Below are 13,227 nucleotides of genomic sequence, written 5' to 3' on the forward strand. Positions count from 1 at the left end.
GGAAAACGCTTACGGCCCTGCTAGAAAAGCCAACTGTTTGATGCGGATTCGCTCCGTCAGAAAAATTCGAAAAACAAAACCATCATACGAAGCTATACGATAAAATACTTCGACTGAATGTGAGTTAATTCGGGTCGGACGGGAAAATATTTGGCTCTCGGTGCAGCTGACCTGCAATGACCTTGTGCCAAATATTTTCCACTTCGGTCCTCCCACTCAGTCAATAAGTACATATATCAACATAACTTTTTAGTGAGTATATCTCAGTACGTATATAATAAATAAGTTAACGTTCAAGCACTTTTAAAGCAAGCCTAGTTTTTTGTAGACTGCGAAATTGTTTTTTATTTTTATTATTTCCATTTTTCTTTATTATCAAGGAAATAAAGATCAATAGAATGCAAAAGGAAATCAGTAATCAGTGTGTCATGCACACAGCTTTATTTACAAATGTCTCCAGTTTGGAGAGAAAAAGCAAAAGATTGGGTAAACTTTTACTACGTCATTTCATTTTCTTTCTTCTATTCTTTGTGTTTATGTTGCCTAATTTTTATTCCCGCTAAACTGCTAGATTGATAGGTCATATAAGTCATGGAATTTTTAAGCTATTACTAAGGTCTTTGAGGTGAATGCTTTAACGATACGGTTAATATTTTGGCGGTTACATCGCTAACCGTTAATTTCTACTCCTTTCTCACTCTGTGTAGCAAAATCTTCACAATAATATTATATTGGTTCAAAAAGCAAAAAATAATAATAACAATAACAATAAAAATAGTCAGTTTTCAGTTTCAGTTGGTAGGACCCTCCTGAGATGAAAAATGTTATAACAGGTTCCAAGGAGACAAGACACAACAGGAAAACTATGATGTTATAAACATTTTCACGTTGCTATGGAAACCTTAAATTTCATTACAACAACTTTCCAAAACACTGCGAGAAGTAGTTGATGCCTTTATCGTTTCCATGCGAACGAATAATAAGGAGGAAATATAACCAAACGTTTCATTAGTCTCCATGGTAGCCATACATCAGCATTTAACACAACTTAAACTTCAAAGACACCGCTTCTCATTGATTGGCTGAATTGTCCCTGATCATCACTTTGAAGAAAACAGTTTATTCTATGACGTCAGATGGACGTTATGTTTCTAAGGAATTATGTTTTTTGATTGGTCAGAACAAGATAGCATTGGTATCAAATACGATATATATCGATGTTACGATCATAAATATCTGTTCAGCCAGAGGATTTGCTATTTGTTGTATGAACGCTTCCGGTAAAAAAAAAAGATGAGTTTTGTTTGGAAAACGGACGCAAATTTTGAATACTTGCTTGTTCCTAATGCCAGCTGTCATTTCGAAAGTGGTAAGTTCTTTCAGAATTTTTCATAATATAGTAATTTTCCGGATTGCCGTGAAAAGAATTAAAAATATAAAGTGTTTGAAAAATACAGCTTTTCTGTCTATATAAAGAAGACTGAGTTTTTATGGTATACGGGAAACACTATTATAAAAGAAAGGTTAAAAATTAAATTTCTTTTAAAAGTAATTGCTAGTTTACACCTTTTTAAACCAAATTTCACGTATGTTGCTCAAAGTAAATTTTAGAAACTTTCTTGAAGCACAATTAAAAAACAAACAGTCCACGTGTAAAGATTGGAGCAAAATTGTGGCCATCCCTTCTCCGCGAAACTGCATAAAATTAAAACTAGATGCATGATAGAAAAAAAAAAGAAAACAAGGAAACAACTTATTTAACCATTTTCCTTCCTTTTTTAGATTTGTTGGAGAATACATTGAAAACCAGGCCCCAGCTCTTTCAGTTCATTCTTGACATTTTGTCAAACCCTTATATGTCTACAATCATGTCCTGGGTGGGGACTGACGGGCAGTTCGTTATCATACGCCCCGACCACGTGGCACAGCTTTGGGGCGAAAGGAATGGCCGAAGAAACATGACCTACCAGAAATTTAGTCGGGCACTGCGTTATTACTACCATAAGAAGGTTTTGACCAAGATTAGAGGTCAAAAATACACGTACAAGTTCAACTTGCAAGAGCTTGAACGACGGTATGGATACACAGATATATTGCCTCTCGCCACAAGCGAATCTCGTGGAAATGGCGGCAGAATGATTTCCCCCTCTGGTGCCCGAATTTGTGATGTATTGCCCGCAAGTTCTCACGTAATGAATTTCGCATCTCACGAAATCCCTGATACGCCTTTTGAACCCTTTGTTTATTCACACTGTTTCCCTTTCGTCTTTGATTTTAATCAAGACTGAACTCACAGTGCTGACGCTCAAACCAGGACACTTGGAAGAAGCTTGTCCGATCACAACGTTTCAATTTTTTCTTTTTTTTTTTTTTCAAACGGACCAATGATATAAGTGAATTTGATTTCTCCGAGTTCCTGAGGGTTTAGGTAAGTTCAACGGGTTTTAAAGTTTACAACGGTTGCATAGTTGAACCTGGAATTTTATTGGCCCGTTTGCAAAAAAAAATTGAAAATCTTTTGTTCTTAGAAAACTTGGTGATTGAACAAACTTCTAGCAAGTGTCGCGGTTTGAGTGTCCACACCCTAATAGTCATGAGTATTTCAACTTATACAGCAGCATTTGACATTCAGGTTATGTGTAGTAGAGTCTTATTAACTTGCCAGCCGTAGAAACTCTACATATAGATAGCTGCTGAAGTTTGTCATAAAACAGTAGTAACTCTTTCTAGGAATTACATTGTAATTAAGAAACGTTACATGATTATACATGACTACAGTGGTCATATATGTAAGTAATGTATTATGTACATGTATGTATGTAAACAACGCAAGTAAATAAAAGATGAACCAAAACAGGGAACATTTTTCAAGTTTTTTTTTACTTTTAACATATCCGAAGAACTGGTAGTCGTGCAACAGTGATTTTATTTTTGTTTACTGACGTCATTAACGTCCATCATTTAAATAAGATCTTTTCAAGCCCTTGATGAATCAGGTAATTTTGCCGGGTACCCTAATCGCTTTGCCGTTTAAGCTAAATCCGAAAGTGTGAATACTTGGATACTTTGTAGCGGGAGGAATGTTCTCAGATTTAAGAAATGGTAAACGTGTAGCGTGCAACCATGGAGTTATGGATGCACGCGGGAGGTTGCTAAGCATGAAAGAAGCGTAAGAGTTGTGCGACTCTAACTTCTTGAGTGCTTAGCAAACCTCCCAAGTGCATCCATAACTCCATGGTTGCACAGCTGCAACATTTCTTTTATAACATAATCAAATACCATTTCTTTTATAACATAATCAAAAGAGAACAAAATTATTTTTCCCTTTCAGTTTTTCTTTCGCTGAATCAACCGTTCTCCGTCTTCAGGTAAATTGCAAAACGTTTTTCGTTGTTATTCTGAATGGCATCTGTCTACTTGTTCTTAATATTAGGGTAAAAACTTTGAGGGAAAACTATAGCTGCAACTATAAACACCATATAAAAAGACTCTAAAAAATAAGCTAAAACTAAAGTAAATGAAATAATTATCAAGCTTATTTATGTGACAATTTTTGAAATAAACGTAAAGTAGAAATGAGAAAATTTGACTGTAATTCCTTTAGAATAACAGGTAACACTAATTTTAAAAGAAATTAACTAGCTTTGTATCGAAATCTGTCTGGGGAAATCTAGCTATGAAAGTCAAAGTTGCAACTGAAATTCGCCGACACACAGCCGGCGCTGATCATGAAGCTGTTGTTTTTCGACCGTCCACTAAACGACTGTTATGAATGAACACTGAGGAACAAAATAATACACACAGAAGTTATTTTTTGAAAAATTTATTTGAGAACCCAAATGTTTCTGTACTCAAATGAAATTCGCTTATTCCATCGTAATGTGCCCGTTTAAACTCAACTAAAATTTTTAATCGATGCGATGAAAACTTCACAACAAAGCTGACTCGAATTTGAGCATGTTTCCTAAAATGTTTGCTTGAATTTAGCATCAGCTTGACCAAAAAGTCAATAACACAATGCTAATTGATAAATGTACGTTTCAAACAGACTTTGTCTTCTATAAAAAAACACACAAAATGTACCTTAAATCTTAGCTCGCTCGATTTTCCTTCAGCCGATTCTTGCCTCGAGGAAAACAGTGATTAATTCATCCAGGGCAAATTTGTCGCTTGATCTTTTGTATTTTTTCCTTCAAAACGACGGCATAGTATTTTCTTCAACTTCCACTTTTCATCTGTGCATTTCACTGGTGTATTTTACCGTCAGGAGAGGAGATTTTTTGAATTTGCCTAAATTTTACCGCGCTGGCTCAGTTTCTTGGCGTGCACCCACGGGCAAATGGTAGTGGCTAGCTGACCAATCAATGCGCGCGATTTACTTTTGTTATGTTATAATTACTGATTAGTGACCGGCGAATTCGAATACACCATGACCAGATAATATAAGGAAAGTACTTTGTAAATCATCCATTAAGTGGTTTTGAGAAATAAATTTGCGTTTTTATAAGGCTGCATTCAATGTGTATTAAGAGGATTTTGGCGGGTCAGTTAAAATTTTTTGAAGGAAAAAGGGGAGATGGTAGAAAGTTCTGAAAGCAGGAAGGGGGATGACAATTTTTTTAGATGCCATTGAAAGATTAAGAATTTGTAGCATTGTTGATAAACCACTACATAAGTGAAGTTCCTTATTTTTGTAGTCAGTCAGTGTAAAACGAAGACTGCGGACTGCGGACTGCAGACTGCGGACCAGGGGTAAAATGCAGACTGTGTGTAAAATGCAGACTGCAGACTAAGAGTAAAACGCAGGCTGGGGTAAAATGCAGCCCCAGCATAAACTGTAGTCGTGGAAGGGTTTAAGGGCAGAAAAATCCCGCAAATACATGTAAACGAACACTTACTTGACGACATCTGCTTTTACAAATCCATTCCTCTCTTCTCTGGAACGTCATCGACGACCCGAAAACATAATCGCAATCTTGAACTTTTTTTCCCGTCCGAGAGACTTCACGCTTCAACTTTAGATGCGAAGTTTTCGATATACGTGACCAGGGACCGTGAATTGGTGCAATACCACGATGTTTACGCTTAAATGAAAGCTGCTGACCCAAAATACTGTACAGGAAGAATATGGCGATAAAAAAGGGAGTAAATTAGAAAGATGTTCTGCAGCAAATTTGGATGACCTTCTATGAAAGTATTTCAAATCAAGGTACGCAGACGTAAGCTGTTCGGATGTTCATTGAAACTTCTAGTGAATGTGCAATGCACTTCGACTAGGAAGCGAAGTGTGTAACTGATACCGGCCAGCTATTTCACCGATTTGGAGAAGAGGGAGCAAAAAGGTTTTAAAATGTCTACAGTCTTTATTCTGCATTTTACCCCAGCCTGCGTTTTACTCTCAGTCTGCAGTCTTCATTTTACACTCAGTCTGCATTTTACCCCCGGTCCGCAGTCTGCAGTCTGCAGTCTGCAGTCTGCGTTTTACACTGACCGTTTTTGTAGTTCAATGAAGGATGTTTTTAAGGGATGCCAAGGGCATCCCTTATGTTTGTGTATTTTCCTTGAGACCGCATTGACTAGATTAGACAAGTGCTGTCCAATGATAGCAAAGCTTTTTTCATCCCTTGGGATTTGCTGAAACCAGTTTTCATAAAACTTAAAGAAAGATACGGGAAACTATGGGAAAAAAAACAAGATTACGAGACGAGTGAGTCAAAAACACTGACCCCATGTCCGCGGATTCCCCACTGACCCCACTCCGCGGACTAACCTGCAGAGTACCCCTACAGAACACCCTAAATATAAGATTAAATACCAATCAAATTCAATTTTACCGGGGGAACGAGAATACATCAAACCTCTGACCTGTGTTCCTACGCGATAAACAGCCGCCATCGTGCTTATTCCTGGACCCAGTCGTTATTATTGCAACCTAACGTCGTGCCCAGTACGTGTCGATCCTGTACGTAAGAGATTGAGGCCCAGGGACTTCTAGGCGAGATGACTACTTCCAAATTAGGCTCCGTCTCCTGCCGTCGGTTTCTTGGTATTAATTCTACATCCATTGAATGATTTTATGAAATTTGAGCTACCATCATCACAAATGATGCAAGCGCGGAACCCAGGAATTCACTGTTTTTGTCGCGGGAGGTTGGGGCGGGGGGGTCATTTTCATCATCTTCACTGATAATCTCGATGATGTCGAGTTCTTCAGTCAGAAAGGATTAAAATTATTAATATTCAACTCACACTTACCGATCATCCATCTTCTAACGGCCTGTTGGTTGGTGGAAACGAATTGGGCGAGACTGAAAAAAGACTGGGTCGAGAAAACATGCAAAACTCAAGATGGCGGCTGTTTATGAATCCGTAGACAGCGCAGTGGAGGTAAGTTTCTTCTGTCTATTTCCCTCGCACAAGTAAATTTGGTTTATTTTTTTTAGGGTAGTCCGTTGACGATAATCCACCAAGCTTTAAATGAATCGTTTTATTCTTCTCAACAACGAAACTTCCCATCTGATTAGCAAATGTCAGTTTATCCTTAAACAGTGGAAAAGGAACCTCATGATCTTGTTTTAAGAGCCTCTTTTGTAGCCAAGAATAGATCCTTCTGATTAGAACTGTTCCTATCAATAAAGTCCTTGAGAAACTCACGACCTGCCTTGGTCATCAGATGCGTTGTGTGATTCTTCCTTTCTTTAAATTTCCTTTAAGATCAGAGGCGTTACGAGTACGACGCCTTCTTATTTCCGCTTGCCGTCTCTCCCTACGTGCTTTCTTAATGTCATTATTGAACCAAGTCATAAGAGAACTGGCTGTAAATTTCTTGGTCAGTAATGGGGCTTGACGATGAATGATAGAAGCCAGAGTTGGAATGTAACATTCCACAAGGTCGTTCAGCGTGTTAGGACTGTCCTGGCATAGTTATGATTGAGGACATTTCATAACATAATTCGAACATAATACTTGTAAATCAATAGCTTTGATTTTCCTGTGAGATATTGATTTAGTCGGAGGGGTCGGTTTACTCACTGTAAGGATACATAATAACGATCAATCATAAGAAAGAAAGTAGTCGGACACAGGAACACTTAAAAGAACCGAATCACATGGTCAAGTAGTAATTAAATCCAAGGTATGTTCTGATTCATAGAGTGACAACATGCATGCTGTTGTAGACCCATGGATTCGAGTAATTCGAGTAAAGAAACTCATCCGGGTTTTCGACAGAGACAATAGGAACATGGACAAGTGACCGAGAAATTGAATTTTTGTATGAGTGACTTTTATCAGGACGGTAAGAAATACTTACTGGGATCTTTTGACGACCAGCTCTACATCCTTGATATTGCAAAATGCCATTAGATTTCAAAACAGAAAACAGAAAACATTTTTTCTAATCAACATTTTTCGTCGGGAGACAAATTTGATAAATGAACTTAAGTGTTACTGAAGCCAAATTTTATTGTCCAGAGATAGCCAGAGGTAGCCAAGGAGATTTCTCGACAGTTGGATGACACTCCCATGTTGTGAAACAGTTTATTTCGCTTTTGTGGATCTTTTTTGTTTTTGTGGTAATAATACAGTAACACGGGAAGTCTAAGTATATTTATAATCAAATATGGGCTTATGTGAGTTCTAAAGGTATTTGGTTTGTTTTGGGAAGGATGTCTATGTGCTATTTTACTATCTTAACTCACCCCCACCCCTTAACACTTAACAGATTTAAAGTGGGACTCGTAAAAATCCTATTATTTTTTCTATTCTTCGTTTATTTTACTTTAGATTTTGTTTCTTTCCTTCTTTTTCTTTCTTCTTTTTTTTTTCCTTTTTTCATTAAAAAAATGGGAAAAATCTGCTACCCTCGACCCTCGACATGGATCCCTCGATCCTATGGCCTCAGTGTCTGTATTGACGGGGTTTGACTTTATTTTAGAGAAATTCTAAAATTACAACCAACATACCATTCTTTAACTCACAGTGTCATCACGACGAAAAGAGGAGTCTTCCAGTGAATAATGATGATCGCATCGGATCATCCATCGAGTTTGATGTATGGTAATACGCATCATCACGACGCCGCATCATCACAGAGAAAGTTTCCCACAGAAGCTTAACGCCCCAATTGACGACATAAAATAAAATGTGACGCTAACACAAAGACAAAAAAAAAAGCTTTTTTATCTCTCTCTCTCCATGGTCATCATGGTGGAAAAAATTGACCAGTCAATGAGAACTGGTCTCTCTGAAGAGAAAGTGTTAGTTTCGATGGTAATACATGTAAGTGTCATAGCAACTGATTACGTTCATTGATATTCAATCTTATTATTTTATTCATTTTTATGACGGCCGTTGAAGCAGTAAATACTCTTCGGTACGTTTTGACAAAACTGTTAGTAAAAAAAGGCTTTCATATAGCAACATACTTATGTTTTACATCATCACAACCGCCGAACGAGTTGCACGATCTTAATGTTTCTTCAATGTTTTTTTGCACATGTTCTATAATATTTTATGGACGCGGTATGTCATACTGCTTACGGTGACAATGAACAACAACAGTCAAAAGTCACGTATCCCTTGTACCAGAATGAGTAGCTAGCGATTTGTTTAGCGACCGGGAAGAAAAGCTGCAAAAACGATGAGAGAAAAGACAAAAAAAAATGGTTGAAATTGGTTGCTCGTTGTTTCTAGCCCATAGCGCCAGCTACTCAGGTAAGAGCCAAAGGTAATAGTCACGGAGCATTTGAAAATAAGAAAAGTCAAGAAAAAAGATTCTAAGGAAGAGTCAGAAGATATGTTTATTTTTTACGTCTCGACATCACATTGGAATTTAATACATTATATAACTGTATTTGAAAATGAACAACAACAGCTGTTTAATAGCTAATCTTAAACAAGCCAAAATACGTGTGATTTGGTCCAAGCCACATTTTTACGGAGCCAAGGCCCTTGAGAGGTTTCACAAACACTCTCTGCCCTTTATTCAGTTGAAAGACCCCTCCTGCCGTCGCTGTTTCCTCCGTGTTGGGTTCCATGGACTTATGGATCATCAGCAAAAGGCTCTGGTCAGTGAACACACCCACACGATTCATGGTAGCTTGGGGCTCAGCATTGAAGTATAACTGTACATATATATAGTATAGGCCACCTGCAGGTACAATCAAATGAGAACCATCGAAGGTAAACCCGTTTTTCAGGTGGCTTTTGGGATGGTTTGGGTTCCAGGAGGCAATTACTGAAAAAAAGCGAAGAAAAACCATAGGAATCTTATTCTTTCTTTGGAAACTCACGGTTTTCCTTTTTCAATATTTACGGGAATAAGAGGCCTTTCAGCCAAAAACAGGAACAGTCTTCAAAAATTGACCAATCAATGAGAATTGGTCTCTCTAAAGCCTATCCTGTTGTGGAAAGTGTTAGTTTCCATGGTAATGATTGTCATAGCAATTGATTACTTCATGGATTTTCACTCTTATTATTTCATTCATTTCTATATGATGGCCATTGAATCATCAAATACTTTTCGGTGTGTTTATGCAAAATTAAACTGTTAGTAAAAAAAGGCTCTCATGTAGCGACATACTTATGTTTTACATCATCACGACCATCCAACGAGTTGCCACGATTTTAATGTTTGATATTCCTTTCTCCGGTTCCTGACCCCTTTCCTTCAATGTTTTTATAAATGTTCGATATTATTTTATGGACGGAGTATGTCATAATGCTTACGCTGACCATGAACAACAACAGTCAAAAGTCACGTATCCCGTGTGCCAGAATGAGTAGCCAGCGATTTGTTTGGCGAGAGGGAAGAAAAGCTGCGTAAACGCGCGGGAAGCAAAAAAACAAAACTTTATCTCCGTGCCTAACAAAACCAATCATACCGAGAAGCAGAGCCGGATCTGAAGCAAATAAATTCTAGTGTGAAACAATTTTTAAGGAATTATTATTCGCAAATTAAAGCGTCCGCCTCTTCAGCAGCTGACGCAAGCTGTAGGATTTGTCTAGGAAAACCGTCAAAAGTTAAATGAAGTTTTGTCCATCGCAAAACGTGGCGCTGAGGGATAGAAAAGTAAAAGAGTATAAAGTTAAGTATCTAATTAAATTCTATTTTATAGATAAGCCGAATGAAAGAAGCTCTGTGTGTGGCAGATATTCAGTCTTAATATTTGGCCACTCCAGCTAGACCAACCTCATGCCAAATTTGTCAGGGTTCATTTCTCTTTCTCTCTCAGTCGTTTTCTCGCAGACCTACTGAACCAAAATTTTTTCCCCCGGGGGTACTCCCTACGGGCCTATAAATGGGGAAGCTCTGTTCCAAAGGGGGCTAACTTTTTCCAGCTTCCGGTATATGAAAGGGTAGGGATTTCACTAGTTGAAATATATGAAAGGGTACATTCAGTAGTGAAAACTGTTATTTCGGTTTTTGAAAAAGGCTAAAAAGGGCTAACAGATGCATTTTATAGCTGAGGCGCGAAAACGAACTGTTTTTTATTTATTGATATTTAAAAGACAGTGATTAACAGCAGTTAAAAGGGATGCAAAATTCTTGATAGATATGTATATGGTATGGTATATTAGGGTAGGGGGTTAAACCTCGGGGTGGAGCCTCCCCGTATCAAACTCTGTTGAGTACCCCTCCGGGTTCATTCGTCTTGTCAATGTCTTATGTACTAAATCCGTATAGAGTCTTTTCACTCACGTGACCAGAACCTATGTAAATTGAATGGAGCAAAAGAAAGCGTTTACATGACTAAAGAGTTCAACTCCCACGGGATTGGTTTAAAACACCAACATGGCCTCGGTTTCATTGTTTTGGAACACCAATATGGTCTCCGTGACACCTTGTGAAAACGCTCTGTACTAACCACTTCACATTTAAAAGCTCTTCGACGCGCGGAAGGTTATAGATCGTTTTCACTGTCACGCAACAAAAAATTAAATTGGAAACCGTCCAGTGGAAGAAGCCAAGAAAATGAAATGTTGTAAAAGACCAATATATAAACAATTTGTCCAAGTCTCAGGTCTTTGTGGCCCATAGTTTCTGAGTTATTTGCCGAAACGTTTCACGCACCTTTGTAGAGCTTTGTATGGAGACGCCATATTGGTGCACCGTTTTGGTTCACCAATATGGCCGCCGGAAATCAACAAAAACATCTGGAGTTCACTTTTTCTATAAAAGCTCTTTATTTTCACTCGAGAACTAGCATATACGTACACATAAACATATCTTCTAATACTTGAAATGGTTATACTGCTGAAAATCAAGAGGAGAGACATCTAATAAAAACATCTGGAGTTCACTTTTTCTATAAAAGCTCTTTATTTTCACTCGAGAACTAGCATATACGTACACATAAACATATCTTCTAATACTTGAAATGGTTATACTGCTGAAAATCAAGAGGAGAGACTTTTTTTCAACGAGACAGCATTCCTATTCTGGTGTCACGCACTGTGAAAACTCGGAAGTTAAAATTGCTGTATTTGCGAAACGAAACATGCAAAGGAAACGGAAACTTGTACAAAGATTTACTTTTTGTTTATCTTCAACCTAGTGTAAATAAGAATTCGTAAAACTTCGCTATTTGGACTTTACAATTTGATGACGTCACAGTGAAAACCATCTATATTTTGATTGACTGAAAGTCTGGCACCGAATTAAACGCAGAAAAAAAGAATAGGAATTCCGGATGGATGTTGCGCTATTACATGGAGCCGGAGGTGAAATTATAACGCCAAACTAGTTAGTTAGTAATTAGTTTGGAAGTAATTTTGTAAGTAAGGCACCTTTATCTTCAGGATAGTCCACAGGTCTTGGATCACCGCCTTCGATGTGAGCTGATGGTGGCACAGTTTCCTCCTTTTAAAGGATCAATGTTACGATAATTAATGAAAGATACTTGTAAAAAAAACTCTTTTAATTATCTTTATCCATGGAAGGGATTGATTTTTAACCCTTTTAGCCCAAATATCTAGTACATTTAAATTCTTCAAACCGATTTCCGGAATAATTATTCCTACTGATGGTTAGAAATAAACAATGATTAATAAGTTTCAAATTATTTTAAATATTTAATTTACAAGGAATCAATGATTAATTTCAAGTAGCTTTTGCAATACTCTAATACTTTGTTATGGTCATGCAAATAAAGCTTATTGTTGTTGTTGTTGTTGATTTCCGTACATTTGCTTAAAGACTTAATTGAGAGAATTTGACAAAAGATCATACAATTCTCCCTTACGTTATTATTTCAATAATTCTCACTGCATTTCCTCTTGTTTATTTATTGATACTGTTGAGAGAAAATTGATGCTGGTCACTCACCGCCGGGACTTGAAGGGTTAAAGTTGACGACTACTGCAGAGATTGTCGAAACTTCATTTGCCCAAACCCGGATCACCTTATATTCAAGGTAATTATATGATGACACCACTTCGTAAGTTCAAATCATTTTTAAATATTGGAAAGGAACACATTAACCAGGTAAAAAGTTGTGACGTATGGTTATTTGGAAGCGAGGAATTGAACGCGGCACTTTTGATCAACATTTCTCGAAAAAGGTGCTATTTAAACCCACACCACTGGATTGCAGTTTCTAAGCTTAACAAGTACATAAAATTTTAAAAGAACGGTTTTCAGGTTATGGATAGAGCACTGATCTCTCATTGGAGGTGCGACTTGTGAGTGTGGGAGAAGAGTAAGAACTGCCTCTGCTGTTATCGAACTGAAAAAAAGCCTTCGCGCTACTGAACGCCCCATGCCAGAAGAGCCTTTCTTTCACTTGTTCGATTTTGGCGTATTGGAGAAAGACTCTGCATGAATGGAGCAATATCTTTGTTAAGGGGGCATGTGCTTCTTGTTGCTGGGATACACTTTTGAGCCCAGGCCGTAGCTGATAGCCGTGTGCTTTGTACGCTATTTTCCCCAGACTTAAAACTCTGATCCTCGGCCGGGTTACTGTTCGCTCATGACGTCACTGGATCAAACAATATCCTGTTTATCGTAAGAAGAACTCAGCGCTAGGCTTGATATCGACATTACGCGTTCGATTGGGTGAATCATTTGCTTCTTTGCAGGATTTGAATTCAGGACAAAGTATGGAAAACTTCATATTTATCAGGACTTTTTAGAAATATGGCACGCGGTTGTTAGGACGAAGTGAATTGTATGAACCCTACATTTACTTACGATCTGAGCTGAGACTGCAGCCAAAAGGCAAGACA

General features: G+C 37.8%; 1 protein-coding gene across 1 annotated transcript in view; it reads right to left on the minus strand.

The window, feature by feature from the left end:
- Positions 1 to 8,775: 8,775 nt before the first annotated feature.
- LOC140943833 (lymphotoxin-alpha-like) overlaps positions 8,776 to 13,227 on the minus strand; it is a 5,502-nt gene continuing 1,050 nt past the window's right edge. The window contains exons 2-4 of the mRNA XM_073392946.1: positions 13,193 to 13,227; positions 11,791 to 11,863; positions 8,776 to 9,238 (exon numbers count right to left, since the gene is read on the minus strand). The exon at positions 13,193 to 13,227 is cut by the window's right edge and continues 59 nt beyond it. Of these exons, the coding sequence (XP_073249047.1) occupies positions 8,880 to 9,238; positions 11,791 to 11,863; positions 13,193 to 13,227 (467 nt within the window). The 3' untranslated portion in view covers positions 8,776 to 8,879. The remainder of the gene's footprint in view (positions 9,239 to 11,790; positions 11,864 to 13,192) is intronic.

The sequence above is a fragment of the Porites lutea genome, chromosome 7 (genome assembly GCF_958299795.1).
Source record: "Porites lutea chromosome 7, jaPorLute2.1, whole genome shotgun sequence".
In the NCBI taxonomy this organism is placed as follows: domain Eukaryota; kingdom Metazoa; phylum Cnidaria; class Anthozoa; order Scleractinia; family Poritidae; genus Porites; species Porites lutea.